General features: G+C 40.8%; 3 protein-coding genes and 1 pseudogene across 3 annotated transcripts in view; 1 reads left to right on the top strand and 3 right to left on the bottom strand.

The window, feature by feature from the left end:
* The window catches only part of LOC5516962 (atrial natriuretic peptide receptor 1), a 29,778-nt gene extending 22,947 nt beyond the window's left edge, over window positions 1-6,831 (bottom strand). Inside the window, exon 1 of the mRNA XM_048724933.1 lies at window positions 5,903-6,831. Coding sequence (XP_048580890.1) covers window positions 5,903-6,575 — 673 coding nt within the window. The 5' untranslated portion in view covers window positions 6,576-6,831. The remainder of the gene's footprint in view (window positions 1-5,902) is intronic.
* A 2,115-nt stretch (window positions 6,832-8,946) lies between these two features.
* Window positions 8,947-12,580, bottom strand: LOC5516956 (homeobox protein onecut). The gene is made up of 2 exons (XM_032386992.2): window positions 11,287-12,580; window positions 8,947-10,892 (listed from the first exon to the last, which is right to left on the bottom strand). Exons 1-2 carry the CDS (start codon window positions 12,245-12,247, stop codon window positions 10,648-10,650), a joined length of 1,206 nt encoding a protein of 401 aa, XP_032242883.2. The 5' UTR covers window positions 12,248-12,580; the 3' UTR covers window positions 8,947-10,647.
* Window positions 12,581-13,120: 540 nt separating this feature from the next.
* On the bottom strand, window positions 13,121-18,073 carry LOC5501100 (annotated as a pseudogene).
* A 1,137-nt stretch (window positions 18,074-19,210) lies between these two features.
* LOC116621125 (von Hippel-Lindau tumor suppressor homolog) lies at window positions 19,211-20,665 on the top strand. Its single transcript, XM_032387089.2, has 2 exons — window positions 19,211-19,729; window positions 20,451-20,665. Exons 1-2 carry the CDS (start codon window positions 19,384-19,386, stop codon window positions 20,582-20,584), a joined length of 480 nt encoding a protein of 159 aa, XP_032242980.1. The 5' UTR covers window positions 19,211-19,383; the 3' UTR covers window positions 20,585-20,665.
* The last annotated feature ends 443 nt before the right edge of the window (window positions 20,666-21,108 follow it).

Genomic DNA, 21,108 nt, shown 5'->3' with positions numbered 1-21,108 from the left:
CGTTACCGCCATACAGCCCATTCCTCAACATCGTTAGGCAGGCGATTAGCGCTCAAAGCAGCTGTCCAAAGCCAACATCAGCCGTCCAGAGACCCAGCGACGAATCAAGCGACGAAGCGACATTACCAGACCCAGTTATTTCTGGAGGCATTACAACGTAACATAGAAACAACCACGGGAGCGAAATGTGGACAATAGTTTTGTTTTATGCAAACCTACATACCTCGCTCTATGAATAGAGATCAAATTCAGGGATAAATGTCACTACAAAAATAGGCTGGTCTTTAGGCTAGAGTAGACAAAAAATTTTTCTTCAGAGATATGCCTTGAGACACGTTTCTTGAGTCTCGATAAACTAGTCCGCTTGATTGCCCCATGAGTTGTCGGTGCAATATGCTATCTCCAGGGGCTAACATTTAATTCGACTTGTAAATTTAATCGGTCTTACATATAACCTGTTGTTTTTCTTAACACCTTTTACGCATTCGATTATCTTATAGTATGAACTAGAAAAGGCGGCATTCATTGCCACAGCGGCTTGCGATGGACCCGTTAGAGGAACAAGCACTTGACAGTGGCGCCTAGACGTTTCGCGGCACCATGCAGTCCATTATGCTGCAATTGTATATGTGACCGATCTAAAGCTTAAGTACTCGAACAAAACACTTCTGACTTCTTGTAATTGCTTGTGATCGTTTTGGCTCTCTCGCATTCCTATTATTTCGAGCCCTAAGATCCCTGAGATGTAACACGTTCTAGAGTGAGTTTATTTTATATCGGGAGTTGAATCTGCGACATTTTACGTATTTCCTGCGTAACTGGCGCGCAAATCTCACGCGACGCATACGCAACTTACTAACAATAGTATCGAACAACTTAAAATGCGGTGTTAATATACCTATATCAAGAGGTAGAAATTTAATAAGACGCATGACGCCACGTATGCTGCACAGGATATTAACATGATGCACAAGGGAAATTATCCATTTTTTTAAATCGACAATATACGATTATTTTTATTTCGACCAAAAAGACTGCACAATTCAGAACGTTTTGTAACCAAAATGTATTTTTCTATTTCAGCCTGTGTTTTGACTTCAACGTTTTGAAGTTCAACAGAGGTGAGTTGTGGATGATAAAATTAACTCCGTTTCCCTTGTTTTCAATGTTTATTTCCACAAGAATAGCACATCTTATTTTTATTTTGGGCTCACTGGCATATTTTCCTAGAAGCCATCTATATCTCTAGCTCGAGCACACATCTAGAACGTGATGCACTAACGAGGCCGCCTTAATATGATCATCCTGACATTGTGGCAGTTTTTGTTATATGAAAAATATTTTGAAAAGGAAACGGCAGGGGCCGCTCATTAATGGGCCATCCGTTGCCTAATACCTCGCCCTAATATCCAGTTATTAAAAAAACCTCTTTGAAAGGAATCATTAGTTTTACCGAAGGCCTAGATCGAAGCTTCTGTCACGAATATCAACTTAGTGATAGTAGGTGTAATTACATATTAGTGATAGTACAGGCTGTTTGTCTTATTGCACGCTTTCTTTTGACACTGTGGCTAGCGCATTGCTTGACCCAAGGCTGCGATGAGGGCAAATGAGTTTTATAACCAGGCAATAACAGATATTTGCCATGGCTAAACGGTGTGGACAGTGAAGCCTTACAGCTCTATTATCTGACACAATTAGTAGGCAGTCTTCGGACAGTCAGTGTCCATGACATCAGCGCGATGAACGTTGGCATTTCTTTCCATGACTAAAAAGCCCAATGCGCGAAGCACATGTGCGACCACATGAACGACAAACGAGGACAGACGTCGGAGATGGGTTTGATCCAGTTCGAATTTCAGATGCCTTTCTCCTCTGCCTTCTCTCTTCGGCCTCTCTTTTCAGCTCTAACTCCCCTGAGTTGAGTGCGGCAGCACATTCAGACCTCCATCTGCTGCGATCCTCGGCAAGCTTCTCCCAGTTGTCCACGTCGAGGCCGATTGCGAGCATATCACGCTTGCATGAGTCCTTGAAGCGGAGCTTCGGGCGTCCTACAGGTCTTGATCCGTGTGCAAGTTCGCCGTAAAGAAGATCTTTGGGAATACGGCCATTTTCCATTCGACAAACGTGGCCTAGCCACCTCAACCTGCGTTGACGAAGTAGGGTAAAAAGCGTCGGTAAACCTGATCTTTCGAGGACCTCGTTATTCGTAACTTTATCCGACCAATGGATACCGAGGATGCGGCGAAGACATCGCATATGGAAGGTATTTAATCGCTTCTCCTGCCGCGCGTAGGTGGTCCAAGATTCGCTTCCGTATAGGAGAGTACTCAAAATGCAGGCGCGATATACGGTGATCTTCGTCGAAATGGTAAGTTTCTTGTTTTCCCACACTCGAGAGGAAAGCTTTGTCATTGTTGTCACTGCTTTACCGATTCTTTTGCCGAGTTCGACATCGAGGCATCCGTTGGCGGAGGTGGTGGAGCCAAGGTAGGTAAACTGAGGAACAACATCTAGGGTGAAGTCGTTGATGGTAAAAGTAGGCGCAATTTCAGAGCCTAGGTGCATCACTTTCGTCTTCTTAAGGCTGATTGCAAGACTGAAGTCCGCACAAGCGTTCGAGAAACGGTCCAAAAGGGACTGTAGCTCACTCTCACTGTGTGCAACCAAAGCAGCATCGTCAGCGAAGAGAAGATCGCGTATCGTGCACTTGCGGACTTTGGTCTTAGCACGTAGTCTCGCTGGATTGAATAGTTTCCCGTCTGAGCGAGTACGTAGAAGGATGCCTTCATCAGCAGAGCCAAATGCATGTCTCAGAAGGACGGAGAAGAAGATGTTGAAGAGGGTTGGTGCCAATACACATCCTTGTTTAACGCCGATGTTTATGTCGAATGCCTCGGACGAGTTGCTCTCACACTTAACAGTGCCACGGGTCCCATCGTGGAATGACTTTATAAAGTTAAGGAGCTTCGGAGGACAGCCGACTAAAGGTAGGATGTGAAACATACCGTCTCTGCTGACTGAGTCAAAAGCCTTGGTTAGATCGATAAAGGCGACAAAGAGGGGTCTTTGCTGTTCGCGGCATTTTTCCTGAAGCTGCCTCAGGGAGAATATCATGTCAACTGTTGAGCGATTCGAGCGGAAGCCACATTGCGATTCAGGGTACACCCTTTCAGCAAGTTTCTGCAAACGGTTCAAAGCCACTCGAGCGAATAGCTTACCAGCAATACACAAAAGTGAGATGCCGCGGTAGTTATTCCGATCACTTCTGTCCCCCTTGTTCTTGTAGAGGTTGGTAATGGAGCAATCTCTGAAATCCTGAGGGACGGATCCCAGCTCCCAGCACTTGCAAAGGAGTTTGAAGAGAGAATCGAGGAGCTTGTCTCCGCCACATTTGAAGATCTCTGCTGGGATGCCATCTTGCCCAGGGGCCTTGCCAGAAGATATTACTTTGATGGCTTCACGGAGTTCGACTTTGGTGGGCATTGCATCCAGCTCGGACAGAGTTGGAAGTCTTTCAATATGGTTGATTGCAGAGGGAGAAATGAAACTTGCAGTGCCGTAGAGATCGCTGTAGTGTTCGACCCAGCACTCCAACAATTTGGACTTTTCCGTGATGATCTCTCCAGATGACGACTTTAACGGAGCAAGCTTTATTTGTGTTGGTCCAATTGCCCTCTTTATACCATCAAACATGCCCTTGACGTTGCCAGTGTCAGCAGCAGACTGAATCCTAGCACAAAGATTCGACCAGTAATTGTTGGCGCATTTTTTACACTCTTCTTTTGCATGCCTTCTAGCTTCACGTAGAGCTTCGAGAGATTGTGAGGTTGGATTAAGCTTGAAGTTCTGTAAGGCAAGTCGCTTCGCTTCGATCAGGGGTTGCAAGTGTGCTATATTGGCGCCGAACCAATCCTCGCTCCTGCGGTCCGATTTACCGAAGGCAAGCATCGCTGCCTCATAGGTCACATCCTTGACATGTCTCCAGTGGTCTTCAGTCCTAAGCTCTTGATAGTTCTCTAACTTGGATTCAAGGAGTTCTTGGAAGGTAAGAATCTTCTGTGGGATTGTAGTGGCAGCCGCATTGATACGAGCTTTGGCAGCATTACGAGCACGGTGCAGTTTTTTAGGGCGTGACTGGATCTTAGAGCAAACTAGAGCATGGTCGGTGTCACAGTCAGCACTATGGTAAGATCTTGTAATACGAACGTTATTTAGTTGACTCCGTCTAGTGATAATTAGGTCCAGCTGATGCCAGTGCTTAGATCTAGGGTGCATCCATGACAGCCTGTGTCGTAGCTTTACATTAAAGAAGGTATTTGTGATGCAAAGATGGTGGAGAGAACAAAGTTCCAACAGGCGTTGCCCGTTTTCATTGCATCTATCAACGCCAAAGTGACCGAGGCAGATTGGCCAGGACTCCTGATCGTTTCCTACTCTTGCGTTAAAATCACCGAGGAGGAACAGAGCTTCGTTCTTAGGTAACTGTTTGATAATTACATCGAGCTCACTGTAGAATGCATCTTTAGCGTCCGAGGAGGAAGTCAGAGTCGGGGCGTAGACAGCGAGCAGGTTGGTGGTGCCATCATCAGTTTTGAGTTTCATGAGCATGAGGCGCTCAGATATGGGTGGACCAGGCTCTATTAACTGAAGAAGATTGTTTCTTATAGCAAAACCAACTCCATGCTCCCTGGGCTCGTTCTCGTTTTTGCCGTGCCAGAAGAAGGTGTAATGTCTCTCTTTCAGGCTTCCAGAACCAGCAAGGCGGGTTTCCTGTAGCGCTGCAATATCGACATTCAATCTGTCAAGTTCTTGGTTGATTATGGCGGTCTTGCGAAGGCCATTGATGTTACGTATGTCCGTGGTCAGTCCGGTCAGCATGGTTCGTACATTCCAACTCCCAATAACGAGAGCTGGCCATTTTGTGTTTGATCCTTTCTTCTTAGGTGAAGTAGTCGCAGTCCACTTGTCGGTCTGTTTCCAGACTTCAGTTCTGCTCACCCCAGCAAAACAGGCAGACTGTGGCGGGAAGCACCTTATTGACTGGGGGCTGCCCAGTTTAAGCGGGCGGTAGCTATCCAATGGGACTAAACAGCCCCTCCCACTGTCGAGAGTGGCCCCAGGCGTCTGGCCATACGCCAATTTAGCCATAACTTTTAACCGGTAACTGCACACTCCCCGGTTTGATTCATGCTTTACAACATGCTGAAGTTACCTTCTCCAAGCGCTAGCCTGGGCATAAAATATGGAGAGACTGGTTTGCCCAACTCCCAGAATCCCCCTCTCGGTCTTGCTGATAGGGTCCAAAGGAAAGACATAGCCAATACGTTTGGTACCAGGTCGACTGCAGGAGTTGCCAGGGACTGAGGAGACAGGCTGCCTAACGGGGCTCCACTCCGGGTTTTCTGTAGGGGTTTGCTCCCTTAGCCTTTCCCAGAACGGGTATAGCCGCAAGGCAGCGGAGGTTTGGAATCAGGGTTTTCCTTCCCCTTGAAAACTACACTTGAAAACTACACTTGCTTACTTAGGTTCATTCAATCAAAAACAATGCTCTGGATTAAATATTTGTTCTTTATGAAATCCTGGTATTTTTTGCAAAGTTATGCTTTTATTTTTCTTTGAATATGTTCGCTAACACGGAATAGATATGAAAAATGAAATATTAAAAAAGGTTCTCGCTAATTGAAACGGGCTGATGTCTCTGATTGTATTTTATGGTTCTTGAAATGTTCTGTAAAGCCCAGCAAGAGTGAAAAGCTCTATCGATAAGACTGAGTGCTTTCGGATGCTAAAAATACACAATATAGAATACACAGGCTAGGAAGAGAGATAAACGAACGTGATGATTGGATCGTTACTGATCCCGTTTTACCTTCTTAAAAAGAAATAACAGATCGCTTACCATGCGCTTCCGCGAGTGCGGATTGTAAAATTGCCTTGAAATGGTGATTAGTTGTTAAGCCAGGGCTGAACGTCTGAAAATACGAAACTTCCGAGTCCTCACTCGAATCAAACTCCTGTTTGACGAAGCTCGAAATTTGAGACCATATCTGCTCCGTCGAAGTAATGATAGCAATTCTTTTCCACTTAAAATAGCTGGTAACGCGTAAAATGAATTTTCCAGACTGTACCAATGGCCCTACTGTTCGCGTAGTTGTAGGGTATAGGTCCTTGTTGGTGAGGTCTGCAGTCAAACAACCGTACGATATCATTGGCAGATTCCAGTGGGCACTCAAATGGCCTCCAGCCGTACAACCAACCGAACAAGCAGGGCCAATAAACGCGTCTACACTTGGTTGCTCCAGCCGTAAATCCGACATAGCATTCAAAGCTGGGCCAGTCTGGCACATACTATCGCGGTACACATAAGTAATGTTATGATCCGGTAAAATCCCGAGTTCTTCTACAGCGTCAATGGCAACTATGACTGCCGAGGCTAGCCTCGGTCCAGCGGGCCAGTTCCCGGTCCAAGGAATCAAAACTGCTAGTCTAACGTCCGATACTACGTGACCATCGGAAAAACTAGCGATTATACTCAACGTCAGCAAGAGATTTGACAAACTCATCACTCGCATTAAAATACGAACGTCGGGCGATATGATCAAATAGTCCAGTGATCCCCAAACCTACTTCTCGTAATTCCTTATCAATGTCACTATATCACTACCCGTATACCGGGAACGATAATGTAGCAACTTGTGCTTCTCAGTTGTTAGAAGCCTTAGAACGCCACCGAATAATAACGAACAGCTCCTAGCGATTGGCTAGAGACCAATACATCAATGGATAATAACGATGCTAACAGCACATCCGCTTACTTCTGAAGTAGTGTGTCTAACAAAATGAAATACTCCTCAATGAAATAATTCTCAAATTGGATTTTTTTGTGTTTACTTAAAAGTGTGAAAAGCTACCAGACGTATTATTCGATTGGGTGAAAATGAATCGCCAGTTAACATGAATTTTTACATTTAAGTGCAGGTGCGAACCCCTTACAGTCGGTTTTCTCGTTATTAGTTATTATTACATATGCAATAAAATGCTCAAAGAAAAATCTTAATATGTAAAAGGTATGGTTTCATGATTTTTGCTTAAATGTTTTGCTTTTATTTTATTCATTCGATCTCAGCAAGAAACCGTTAACTTACTTTAACATCTTTACAAAGGTTGATCACAATTACCTCGGCTTCCATCCTCTAAAAGCCCGATCAACATCAAGCCGTTTCAAAACAAAAGGCGTCCAGGAGCGGGAGAGTTCTGCTCTTAAAATCAAACAATGTAAAAGTGCACCCAAATTAGGCCATGGCATGGCTCCGAACGAGATCTTTATATTAAGGTTTTACATGCTATTCTGTTTTTTTTTTTAACTAAGTGAATAGGACAAATGAAATCGAATCGAATAACATTAGTTACACATATGGTTGGGTTGAGAGATGCACCTCCAAACTAAAGAAAACCCGCCATGATGGCTTAAACGATTACAGTGGAGCACATTCATTGAGGCAGTTTCTTTACAATTTTTGTCAAAGATAGTAGGCGTATGATAAAGAGCTTGTTTCAGCGGCGCAATTTAAGGAATGCGCCTGGATTATTATTATTTTTTTTTTGTAATATTGGAAATTGGAAATCATTTAAAGTAAGACCTTACAGTACTTACAGTCACTTTAGATTGCCTTAGTTGTCTCTTCTATATAAGGTGAAACTATATATTCAAAATCATTTGCTTACTAAATGTTTTATTTTTCTCCTTGCTCTATAAAATACCTTTTAGGATGAACATATGCCGGCTGAAAGTGCAACTCTGAAAAGGGCCAACCTAACCTATCTATCATGCATTGCTTTAGTGACATTTTCAACGGTAGTGAAAGTCAAAATGTTTATCAAATCTTAGGTTCAAACGTCGTATTATCCATAAGCCGTATTCAGTGCAATGAATCGAGTCGAATGTTTCATCTTAATTTGCCTGCATTTGTATTGAAGACGGCTTATGGATAATACGACGTTTGAACTAATCAAATCCCAGCAGCAACACACTCTTTGTTTTTATAAGAACCTTTTTTTATAAGAACGTCCAGCCTGAGATTTCACCAAATTTTAGAAACATGCCGAGGCTCAGATAGCAGAGAAAAATTTAGTTTTTAGCATATTCATAGAGCATATTCAGTCTTATTAATAATATTAATAATATAAATATAAATAGTATAAATAAGTGTACTACACTTTTTTATATAAGAACGTCTAATTTTCAGTTGAGGCTGGGCCGTTCTCGTTTTTGGGACATTTAAGACTGAATATGTGCAGCTGTACATTTTTTAATGATAGAAAGTCTTTAAAATCGCAAAAATGTCTAATTATTGAGTGCATATTGTGCATGTTATTTTGAAAAGGATAATTCGGGCCCATGATCGTTTGCCTCATACCCCAGGGGGGGGGGGGGTACTCCCTATATCGAACGGACAGGGATCATCGTCGTATATTTTAGGGTGTAAATTTGGAGCCTGGGGTATTTTTAGGGGTGAAAATGAGATTTCTTTTCACCTTGGTATCTTTTAGGGTGCTATTATGGCCATCGCTTGTGTTTTTAGATCACTAGAATCAGTATTAATTAAACGTTTTTATTACAAATTATTCACGTTTATTTAGGGTATCTTTTAGGGGGTAAATTTATGCCTAATCACGCCCACATTAGTATCTTTTAGGGATAAAATATAGCCAAACCACACCCACTTTAGTATCTTTTAGGGTTGTTTTAAAAAAATCCCGACGATGATCCCGGTCCGTTTGATGATATCGGAGTATACCCTCCCCTCCTCCCCCCCCCCCCCCCCCCCCCCCCCCCCCCCCGCGGACCTCATACCCTAGTGTGGAGACTATCGTCCAAAATATACTTATTCTATTAACAGAGAACACACAAGATTTGAGCAGTTACATATCAAAATCACCAGAGCCGTATAATATTTTTTTTAAATATAATGAACAAAACCGTAAACTTCGTTCAAAACAGTTATCTACATAACTCAGATTCAAATCTCATGTTATTATTTCAGAAAACTGCTGGAATTTACAGTTAGAAAGGTGGATGTTTTTAGATTTAGCTTTCGATCCAAGGTTTTTTAACTGGGCACTCCAAAAACTTCCAAAGGGACTCTTCACCTGAATATTAGGTTATAAAGAAGGATATTGTATATTAGGTTATAAAGAAGGATGAAAAGGGCACATGGAGTATTTACGTCCAAAGGGTCTCTTCACCTGATACTGTATATTAGGTTATAAAGAAGGATAAAAAGGGCACATGGAGTATTTAAGGCTGAATCTCAATTATTTTGTTGATGTAGACAATATGCATTTGGATACGATGGAAACATATTCCCTCTGTATTATACACTATTCACAAGAACCATTGGTAAGTTATAGTCCTAACCATGAGACTACATGGAATGAGGTGGACAAGACAAAGTATTATTAGTACTAGAGTGGCAATAATACTAAGAGTTGACTGTATTCTTCGTGTAAAATATGAGCTTTTTGGGACACACAGTAGAGAATGCATAAAAGGGATACTGGTATATACAGGCCTAATTTCCTCTTAGTCTAATAATTCTATAAAACCTCAGTTGCTTTGGATGGATTTCTTGTATGATTGATAATAACCAGTCCCAACTATCCCTGGTTATGTGAGTTCAACTTTACTGTAAGTACTTTGCCATACATGTCTTACAACCAATCACCAGTGCATGTTTGCAGAAACTTCAATCTTCCATTCACATCGTAGCATTTCTTGGAAGAACGAGAATATTCAAATATAAGGAATCAAACAGTTTTTGGTGTATTATATTCATCATTCTGGTTCAAGAACATGACTTTCGTAATTGGGGATTTTGTGTGGTTTTGAATAAATAGATTTTGAGATTTTTTGATAAAATGGAGAGCTTGATAATTATTTTAACTTGAATTGCACAAAGTGTTATTAACATATTCGCCATTCTTAGGTTGTACAGGGGCTAGGGTCAAGTTGATAAGTAAACAGCAGCAATGTTGGCCAATGTTGATGTGACTCTAAGATAATCCTGAAGCAGAATTGCCAAAACCTGCCATTTTCTAGCTTTCATTCAGTATTACATCACCCCATGTCTATGACACCATGTCGAATTGATTCCCCTAGAATCAACCCGGCATGTGTCTGTTTATCAACTTGACCTATTCCCCTGTAATATAAGAATGGCAAATAGATATTAGCCTGGTTGCAGGTATTAACTCTGCGATTCACCATCTCTTGCACAACAAGCACAAAACAAGACAGCAGTCATGACTTGCCAGGTCGAGAATAGATAAAATACATGACTAGAAAAACTACAGGCAAGCTGTAGAATACCTACGGTAGGTGATCTGCATTGTCATGGTGGAGTGAGGGAAATAAATCTCAACACATGGTTGAAATGGCATGTTTTACACCTGTGTGAAAACAGAGTAGTTTTTTTTTTCTAGCATTAGCCTTTATCAGAAAAAAAAAAGACATTTCAGGCTTAGGCTAGAAAAGTCAGCAAAACTATTTTTTTTTCACACAGGTGTAAAACATTCATAGATAATGGAAGGGGAAATGGCTTCCTATGTACATGTATCTAACTATCTTACCTATCTCTACTTACATTATGCATCAGTGTGTCTTCTTCTGGCGTTCATAAAGAAGTTTGCAACCGAGTTCAAGTCTAGTCCTAATTCTTCAGCTACTGCTTTCTGCATATCCTTGGTAGGTTTTTTAGTCTCTTTGAAAATGGCAAAGAGCGTTCTTTTCTGGGTCTCTGTAAACTGCCGTCGAATCTTTTTTGAGGGAGCAGCCTCTACATCACTTTCAGAATTTGATCGTTTTGCCCGACTGTCTAGTTCTTTTGCAGCTGAAAGAGAGAAAAAAAAACATTTGGTACCTTGGAAGCTCTACTGGGATATTCAAACAGAGGCTGAAACTCTATGCTATGCCACTTAAAATAACAAGGATAGTAACCTATATCACCAAAAAATACCCAACCCTGACTTTTAAACATGTCATTGTGAGTTGTACATGTGTTTCCAATTCACCATATCTGCTAATCCTTCTGCTTCACATTTACAGAAAGGGTTTGTTGCTGATGTGGGGTAATAAAACAAACCCCCAAAATGAATAAAGTTTTCCACACAACCCAAAAAATCCTTGGGATGAGAAATTTAATTCCTGAAAAATGGACCTCTCTGTTATGATATGTGAGTTATACCCGCCCCTATGCTCCACACCCCGTCCTGGGTACTGCATACCTTCCATGCGCAGCTGAGGAATTCTTTTCACTTCGGGTAATTCCAGCCACTCTTTCATCCTTTTGAATATAGCTTTCCCAAGACGCATTTCATTCCAGGGCTTAGGCTTGCGAAGCAGATCACTCAAAGTCCCTTGTGATCTATTGAGTACCTTTTTGGCAAACACAGCCTGAGGAATGTGGTACCGCCGTAGCTCTTCAGTGAGCTTGAGTGCCATAGCTTTCGTGTCAATCCAGTCATCGTCATCATCAGGAGCATTATTTGTTTGTTCATTATCAGATATAGTTGCTGATGCTACAGCCATTTCTGCCTGGCAGTTTTTAGCTGTCTCAGATGGATAAATGTCACCGCTGGATTCAACAGGCTGATTATCAGTGGTTTCTTCAACTGGGTGTTCAGTGCTAGATGAAGTACTAACAGTACTCGTAGCAGCTTCATTGGATGTTGTTGTTACCATTGTGGTTACCGATGCTGCCGAATTCTTCAAGAATCCGCTGATTTGATCCAAAACTGATTGCTCTATCACAACAAAGCTATGAAGAGGGGCTCCGTCTCCAGTTTCTGGGTTTCCAACATTGGTTATCGATTCGGTCTGCAGGTACTGCAGTTGCTCAGCGTTAAGTGCAACCATAGTGGTTCGTTCAGGATTCATATCTTGAACCTGTTGTGCTACGCTGTCAGTGGTTGTCATCGTTGTTTGTAAATTTGGAATTTGGGAAAAGTTCGATATTTCCCCTGAATTGACTCTAATAAATGTAGGCTTTGCTATACTGTCACCTCCGGCATTTTTCTGCAGAAAAGTAGGGCTGACTATAATGTTGCATCGAGAGTTGGCGCTCGTGTTAACTTCTTCAGACGCTCCAAGAGCGAGAGTGAGTAATGGCTCTATGGCCTCCATGTTGGCGGCTATTTGAGAGGACATCTCGGGACTTGGTGAGCCGCTTTCCAAGCTTTCGCTCATAGCTGTTAGCGACTCAATATATAATACAGCAAAAACTTAGACTTTGATCGGTTATAGCGGTTTAGAAACTGATTTTTATCAGCAACTGGAATTACTAACATGCAGAGGCCGCCATTTTAGCCAGTCTTCCTCACAACACCTCTGCTTTGCGACCTCTGCTTTGCGACCAGGCCAATCTTTTGAGGCGATCGCTAGTAAAGATAATCCATCTAAACAAAATTCACGATCAGAGAAAATTAGCTACATCTTATTGCAGATATCTAATAAAAAGATAAGTATTTAAGCTCGATTTATAGAAGGGGAAAAACAACTTTCGACTTTCGAGTCCGTAAAACTATTTGTGCTACAGGTTTTGACGGGCTCCCTGTTTTCGGGCGAATCCGCTGACAGCTTCTACAGGTAAACATCGGGAAGCAATTTCCCACGGACGTAGATTGTGGTCGAGTCCGCGGACTCCCAGCGGACATACCCAACCTCACAGTCGGAATTTCCCGATCACTATCTCCGGAAAGTGAGAGATTGTCGGAGAAATCCAAGATGGCGATCCGACTCGTGTGTGGTGACAGACCATATAAATATCTAGTTTTAGTCTACTCAATTTAGTTAGTGTTTTTTTAATTTATATGTCGTCAGGCAGATTAAAAATTTAATGAGCAAGAACGGACGAGCGAGTCAGTCAGTCAATTAGTTCCCTAATCTCGACTTGTGGAACGCAAGGGTTCGTTGTTTTGCGTTTTATCTCTGCTAATCATAACAAAAACGTAAACGTTTAGCAGGCGCGTATTCAGAATTAGCTGAGGGGGGAGTGGAGGGGTTGCGCAGCCATAGGTATCATATAATACATATCTGAAAGACAAATGCCTATTCATGATGTAATTTCTGTAGAGTTTTAATTGAAAATTTTAAAGTACTTATAATAAGTTACTTATGATGACGAGTATATCCATAACCCTCAAAATTAATTGATATAGAAAAGCAGGTATCAAAGTAGGTTGCATTGTGAATAAAACTTCATATGCTAAGAGGTACCCATTAAAGTAAGTAAAATAAGTACTCAATTAAGCTTACGCTAATAACTTAAAATAGAAATAAAATAAAATAGAACAAAGGAAAAAAAAAGGAAAAACACCCGTCAGCTGTCATGGTTCAAAGTTATATAAGATACATTATCAGAAAATTTAAAGAAAATAGTTGGAAAATTTCATTCAGCATACAACAAAGGCAGGAATTGTCTCTCTTATTCGTATGGGTACATAAGAGAGAGACGTAACCTTTTTGACATGGTCGACATTAGATAACATCGGGTGAGGTAGTCCGAACATTTTCCGAAACCCGAACATTTGAGTGCCGTCATGTCGTCATCGGGAAATCAATATGGCTGCCGAGTTTGTTTCTATCAGAGGCCAAGGAAGTATTATATTTTATAATCATTTATGACTTCTCATTTTTATTACTTGATATTAATGTTGTATTTTTCTCCAGAGCTCCAGTGGCTGCAGTTCCCAAGGATAAAAAAGGGGAGTTTTTTTCAAATTATATTCTTTTTATAATCATTCAGTACTTCTCTCTTTTAAACTATGATAACAATGTTGGATTTTTCTCCAGAGCTCCAGTTACTGCAGTCCCCAAGGATGAAAAAGGGGAGTTTTTATTCAAATTATATTGTCTATAATTTGTACATATCTTTTGTATATGACATATGATATTAATATTGGATCGATTTTAGAGAACCTGTTTTTAACAGTGGCACGGTACATATGGCTTCTAATGTCACCCATTTTGGGGAAAAACCTGCGGTTGAAGGATGATGCATTGTTTTCAGTGAACAGTTCTTTTTTGACAAAGATCTTTAAGTGCCTTCTCATTTCGTATGTGTCCTTCACACCCTTTTTTTACTAACTCTTCAATCTTCTTAATTATGCGTGTATCAACAGGCTGTGATAGACCACTTCCCTGTAGATGAAAATGAACAGGTTTAAGGTTTTTGGTAGACTGATGTAAGGTAGAAGATATTTGCTCATAAACTGCATGCTCATGCAATATCTGATAAGAAGTTGATTGTTCCCATGACAACAGGTTCATCTAGCTGATATCCATGGACTGTAATGGTCATAGTATCAATATTGATGTCATAGTAGCCTCTATTGAGCCATTATTGGGGAGAAGCGGGAGGGGACAGCAGCCACTACCTACATCTAGAAAAATAATGAATAACTAAATAAATGACAATTGGTTGTAGATTGCCTGAAATCACATGAAAAATTACACATTGACTTGGTATATCTTATCTAGAAAGAACTGGAGGGGATATTTTACCACTTGCTCAATTCTCTTTACTCTGATACTGGCATGAAGCCAAACAGAATTTACCTCTCCCATCAGATGATTGGCATGATCATCTGGGGATGGAAATTGAATGTATATCCTTCTCTCCCCCTTGGCAGTCCCCTTCTCAATGTCATCTCTCAGCCGCTTTGAAGCATTTGTTTTTTTTCTTTTTTCCCTGGTGTTTCAATCTGAGGAAAGAAAGTATATATATATATATATATATATATATATATATATATATATATATATATATATATATATATATATATATATAGAGAGAGAGAGAGAGAGAGAGAGAGAGAGAGAGAGAGAGAGAGAGAGAGAGAGAGAGAGAGAGAGAGAGAGAGAGAGAGAGAGAGAGAGAGAGGTTTTTTTGGGTATCACTGTTCATATAACAGTGCTCAATACATAGGTGTAGAGCGGGATATATCTTGGTTTGTAGGAAAAAAAACACGCGAACTACCGTTTCATCTCTACAAGCCTGTTTCGTGGTTGCCCACTCATCAGGAGATTTATTAAGAATATATTACTACCATCACTTATATACTATCTATGTATAAAATTAATATGAAAATAGGGCGTGAAATTTGAATGGCTGTTATGATGAAATTTAATAGTTCAGCTGTTGCATAACAAGGCTTTGTTCCTGTGGCGGCACGAAGACACTAGCTCGTTACGCTTGTTTAAAGTTGATAGCTTGGGTTGGCGCATAATGATAAGTTTTTCTTTGAGGCAAAGATTACATCTTTTGCTAGAGCTGTTGTAGGTGGAGTGAGATGACAGGATTTTCCATGAAATAAAGTGTTCTATGTTGTTGTCTTTAAGGCTCCATATGTACTTGCTTAGTTCGGTCGAGTTTCTGTTTTTAGCGTGTCGGAATGAGGCGGTGTGGTTTCTATATCTTGTCTTGAATTCGTTCTCGGTTAGTCCTACGTAGGTTTCGGAGGTGTTGTCGTCCTTTCTTGTTACAGTGGCTTGGTAGATAACAGATGATTGGAGGCAGTTTCCGTCAAGGGGGCACGCGTTCTTTTGTCTGCAGTTGCATGTTTTGTTATTGGCGGTGGCGAGGGAGGTGGGGGCGTCTTCGGTTGTTATTGATGAGGCGATTATGCGTTTGTTGTGGCTGTCAATTATCTGCTTGGTGTTGCTCATGCAGCTATAACTGATTTTGATTGTGTTCCGGTTGCAGATTTTTCAGAGTTTGTGGTCTTTAGGAAAGTGCTTGTCTATGAGTGAGAGGGATTTGTGGCCGATGTTGGTGCTTGTGTTCTTGCTAAAAGGGGGGTTGTACCAGATGATGTTGTTGCGCTGGCGGTTCTTGCGTTTGTTTGTGGTGTTTGGTTCGTAGTGTAGCGTGTAGTTATATCCACTTTCGTCGAGTGCTTTCTGGTATGGCGGGACGGCTTGGTTGAAGGTTTCTTTGTCTGATGATAGTGTAGATAAGCGTTTGTTGATACTTGCTCTCGCGGTGGACGTACCGTAGTGGGGCGTTCGGTTTGGTGAAACGCTGGTAGGTGTTGCGGTTCAGGTCGAATGTGACGTCTAGGAAGTTGACTACTCGCTTGTTGGCTTCTATGGTGATTCGCAGACCGTTGTTGTTGAAGATGCGGCATAGTTCTTTCTTGACATTTTCTGTGTTTTTAGGTGTGGCGCTTGTGATGGCTAGTCCGTCGTCGCGGTAGAGTCCTACGTTGATGTTGAGGTCTTGGAGTTGGGAGAGGAGGAAGTTGCCTACAAGTTCGCATGTTTCAGCGCCGTCGTAGCTTCCCATTGTCACGTCGAATGTCGAGTTGCCTTTTTTGTGCCAGGGTGTTTGGTTGTGAACTAGGATAGAGCTCTTGGCGTGGGTTATGATGTTTTTTTCTTCAGCGGTGATGCAGTCGTAGTTAGCGGCGAAGTCGAGGGCTTTGTTTAGGAGTTCTTGGCTGATGGATGGGTAGAATTCCACTATGTCGAAACATATAAAGTTGGATGCTGTCTTGTTCTTTGTTGATGCGAACCAGTCGATTACGGCTTTAGTGCTTTTCCATTGGTGAAAGTTACGTTTTGTTGCGATGGTGGTGTTGATGCGGTCGAGGATACTTTTGCTGATCTTGCCTATTTCGGACTTGGTAGGGTTGATGAGTCTGCAGGTCGGTTTATTAGCGAAGTTCGGTTTGTGGTCTTTGAGTGTTATAAATGCTTGTTTGTTGGCGGTGGTGTCCATTCTATCGTCGATTCCTAGTTTTGTCGCGATGTTTTTGTTTTCTTTGTGGATGGCTTGCGTGGTCTCGGGTGGAGCTTTCTTGTAGGATTTTGTTATGTCTTTTTCTAGGAGATTCTTGTAGGCTGACGGTTCTAGTTTATAGAAGTTGGTAGTTTTGTCGGCGGCGGCTAGGAGCTTCGGTTAACTTCGGAAGACTATATATATATATGCTTGAGTACACATTATTATAAATTAGAAGTTTGTGTATACAAGAAAGCAGTGTAGTTTACAGTACCTTGTAGTCAGGAAAGACAATGATTTCACGCAGTATGAGTCTAGCAGGGCAGTTTTTCTTTTTGGTGGGCTGTGCATTGAATTGCCCCTTCTTGAAATTGAAGTCCCCATCCTAATATAAAAATTGAACAAATAATTCACACAAATGATGATGACAGACACAAAAATAAGGAAGACTAATTGCAAGATACAAAAAGGTGGTTGCTTGTGAGAGCTTTGACTTTTTTAAACAAGTGGATCCAAACCTAAAAAACAATTATAAAGCCCTTTATTTATTTATTCATTTTTTCATTTATTTATTTGTTTATTTATTTATTTATTTATTTATTTATTTATTTATTTATTTATTTATTTATTTATTTATTTATTTATTTATTTATTTATTTATTTATTTATTTATTTATTTATTCAACATACCTCCTGCTTATTCCGAGAAGTTTTTGCTGCAGCATTTCTGTCTTTGCCATGCTGGCAGTCGTACTTCTTGTTGCCAATTATGAAAAAAGGTCAACCTGTGAACAGGAGTCGTCGGCCACACACTTCCTTTGTGTCCTCCCAAGAAACTCTATGATTACTTCCTTTGAAGTCTACAAAAAGTCAACATAAACTTTTTTGTCATTGCACCACCTCCTAAAGATAAGTTTGGTTCACAGATGTTGCAATGTTGGATAATATCCATCCATTATTTTCCTGTTGCATTGCCACCAACATACATGGAAAAGAACCTCAAGATTTTTATGTAGTAGATTACAACCTCCCCACCCCCACCCCAAACCTGCAATGAAGACAATGAACAATGTTACATTTTACATTAACAATGCTACATTGACTGTTGGAGAATCCCTGGGTGAATGTTACCCTGCTTTCTTGGAAAGCATTTTCCATGGAAGTAGGCCAAGTATTTTTCAACGGGTGAAGTGCCTTCCCTCCCTAATCCTTCTGACAGCCACACCCAGGCTTCCCCCTTTCAAGCCCAGAGAGCATTGTTTTATATTTAATAAAAAATATCTTACCTCCATTTCCAACATTTTTGTCAACTTTAAAACTAGAGAACTTCACAGTATGTCGCGTTTCAAATTCTTCAATAAGTTTTTCTGCAGTTTTTAGATTGGAAACGTAACCATAGTAATCATCTATTTTGAAATAATCATGTTGATATTTGTGTTCTTCGTGATTCTTCATATTTTCGCTCTCCTCATCTCGTCAAATTTTCGCGCCACTGTTTAAACTTTGCAGGTCAGCGGGATGGCATAACTTATAACTTATTAGATGCGACTTTACTTCCTGGTTTTAGATTAACTATATCACTTCCGGTCACTTGCTAGTGCAGATGATTTATTTTATAAAATTCCAACAATTCTAGACATCAAACAAAAGATAGCCACAAATATACATACCATATAATATCGGTATAATTTTATTCACCACTCTGTAGCATATGGAACGCCCTAAAAATTAAACAATACCTCACCCGATGATAGCATCGGCTGAGGTCGAAAATGAAGCAAAAACGCGTGCTTATGATCAGATTTATTCATTTAAATTCCAACGATTCTAGACATCAAACATATAGGTACAAATATACATACCACATAATATAGGTATAATTTTTATTTACCATTCTGTGGCACATGAAATGCCATACAAATTATAAACAATAGAATCGATTTACCTCACCCGATGATAGCATAGCATCGGCTGAGGTCGGAAAGCAAATACACGTGTGTTTATGATTTATTTAATAAAATTCCAACGATACTAGACATCAAACAAATAGGTACCCAATATACACACCACATTTGTCAGTATCATGTTTATTTACCATTCTGTGGCTTGTGAAACGGCCTAAAAATTAAACAATACCTCACCCGATGGTAGCATAGCATCGGCTGAGGTAGGAAGAAAAATCCGCGTAGGTTGTAAATAGCCCAGAACTCAAGTAACATCTAACAAACTGGAATAACTATGTCAAATAAATCAAATCGTTCATCTTTCGGACCATCGTGATGGTGAATTGCATGGTATTTTGGTCGTAGAAACTTCCTCGGTCTCTGATAGAAACAAACTCGGCAGCCATATTGATTTTTCGATGACGACATGACGTCACTCAAATGTTCGGGTTTCGGAAATTGTTCGGACTACCTCACCCGATGTTATCTAATGTCGACCTTTTGTCATATGGCCGCCATCTTCTTTTATGATGCTCGATTCCGAAGATGTTTATTCGGAAGTTTTCGACTGTGACTCGGCCACAATCTACGTCCGTGGGAAATTGCTCCCGTAAACAACATGGACTTAAAAAAAGCGCTTGGAAAAATAAGCGAACATTATGTCAGAAAATACGGGAAAATCCAACGCTGATTCACCTCGATCTCTACACTGCTTATCCGTATCACCTCTGTGTTTTAAAAATAGAACTGGACGACCCATTGAGCTTGTATGGCTGGATTACAATGGCCGTGAAGTTGTGAAGGGAGAGTTGGCCATTTCTCAAGCAGTGTCAATGAACACCTACGTTACGCATCCATGGAAGGCTAGAGACAAGCAAAATGGAAGAGACATGTTGATAAACTTTAGAAGTATATACTTTCCTGTTGAACCAGAGGTAAAGAGCGTTCAATACAGAGAGGGACGAGCTCTTGCTGTTCGATCAGAAGTCATCATAACAAAACCAGGTGGGAGTTGGCAATGTTATACTTTCCATGGTTCCAGAGCCTCAAACTTAATAGCTAACTTAAGAAGATCTCGCATATCTTGGCTTTTTAACAATGCATGAGGCTCTGCTGCCAGAGTAGTGATATTATGACCACCATATATTACAATATGCAAAAAAAAAAAAAAAAAAACCTGCCATATTCATTCTTAAAAAGTGCTGTGCCAGACCCATGATTAAAAAATGGCATCACAGGAGGACTAGCTTTTTTCCTTTTATAAGAGACTGCATATATAAAGCCAGAATTTGATGGAAGGGGGGAGGGGTAGGGGCAGGGGATGAACAGGCTAACATCCAGGCTAAGAGGGTGGTCAAGAAGAATAAGAAGTGTATATAGGCCAACTACCCTCTAAAAATCCTTCACAAGAGAGGCATGGGGTAAGGGGATTTTTATTTAATGAAAATGATAATATAGAAGATAAGATTGCAATGTCTAAGATATTTTTTATCCTACATGCACTATTTGTTAGCCATGCAACACATGTCAGTAGAGGGGTTAATTAGGAGGAGAGCTGAATTACAGAGAATTATGTATGTATGTTGTATAGGGGGGGGGGGGTATCCCTTAGTCCCCTACCACATACCCCTCCCCTCTGCCATATGGCAAGTACATATTTTTGGGATAGTCTCTTCTTTCAGAAAGTTATTGAATTTTAATTCATTTTACATTCATTAATTTCTAGTTTATTCCCTTGAAGAATACTGCAAACAGGTCATCTATGAACTGGTTTCTCTTGAGAACATCAACAGACTTCCATTGCCGACTCCTCTTCTCAGTGAACTATACAACTACTGTGAAGAGAATGGCATTAGCTGAAGACATATGTAGAACAGAGATCACAATGTTGATTTTATTGTGACAAAATTCTAGCTGTTAGTAGTAAATGTGCCTTCCTTAGTGGCATGTTTTTTTTTGTCTGGAAAATTTTCAAGATGCCGGCTAGAATTCACCAAGTTTACACATATTTTGTTTAATCTCATGGTACGCTACAGTAGCTCTCTTTTCCGATTCATATCTGTGCTGGGCTTGCTCTCTTTCAGTTCACTCTTCTGTGCTGAGCTAACATTATTTCCGGTTCTCATTTGTGTTAAACTAGCACCATTTTTCTATCCATATAGTTTTTTTGGGCTTGCTCTCTGCAAGTTCACACTTGTGTTGAGCTAGCAATGTCTAAGCTGCACTTGTGCTCGTTGTGTGAGGTGCGACCAGGTCCCTTAACCACCAAAAAGCACTCTTTCTTTAGAAATTCTGCATATGTACCCCTGCGCATCAACCCTTAACAAATCCTTTCTACGCGCCCTTGCGCTTTGTACATACCCTAACCTTAAAATTATGACGGC

This window comes from Nematostella vectensis, chromosome 3 (assembly GCF_932526225.1).
Source record: "Nematostella vectensis chromosome 3, jaNemVect1.1, whole genome shotgun sequence".
Lineage (NCBI taxonomy): Eukaryota > Metazoa > Cnidaria > Anthozoa > Actiniaria > Edwardsiidae > Nematostella > Nematostella vectensis.
The sequence above is the reverse complement of the archived record's forward strand: the minus strand, read 5'-3'. Positions and strand labels throughout refer to the sequence as shown.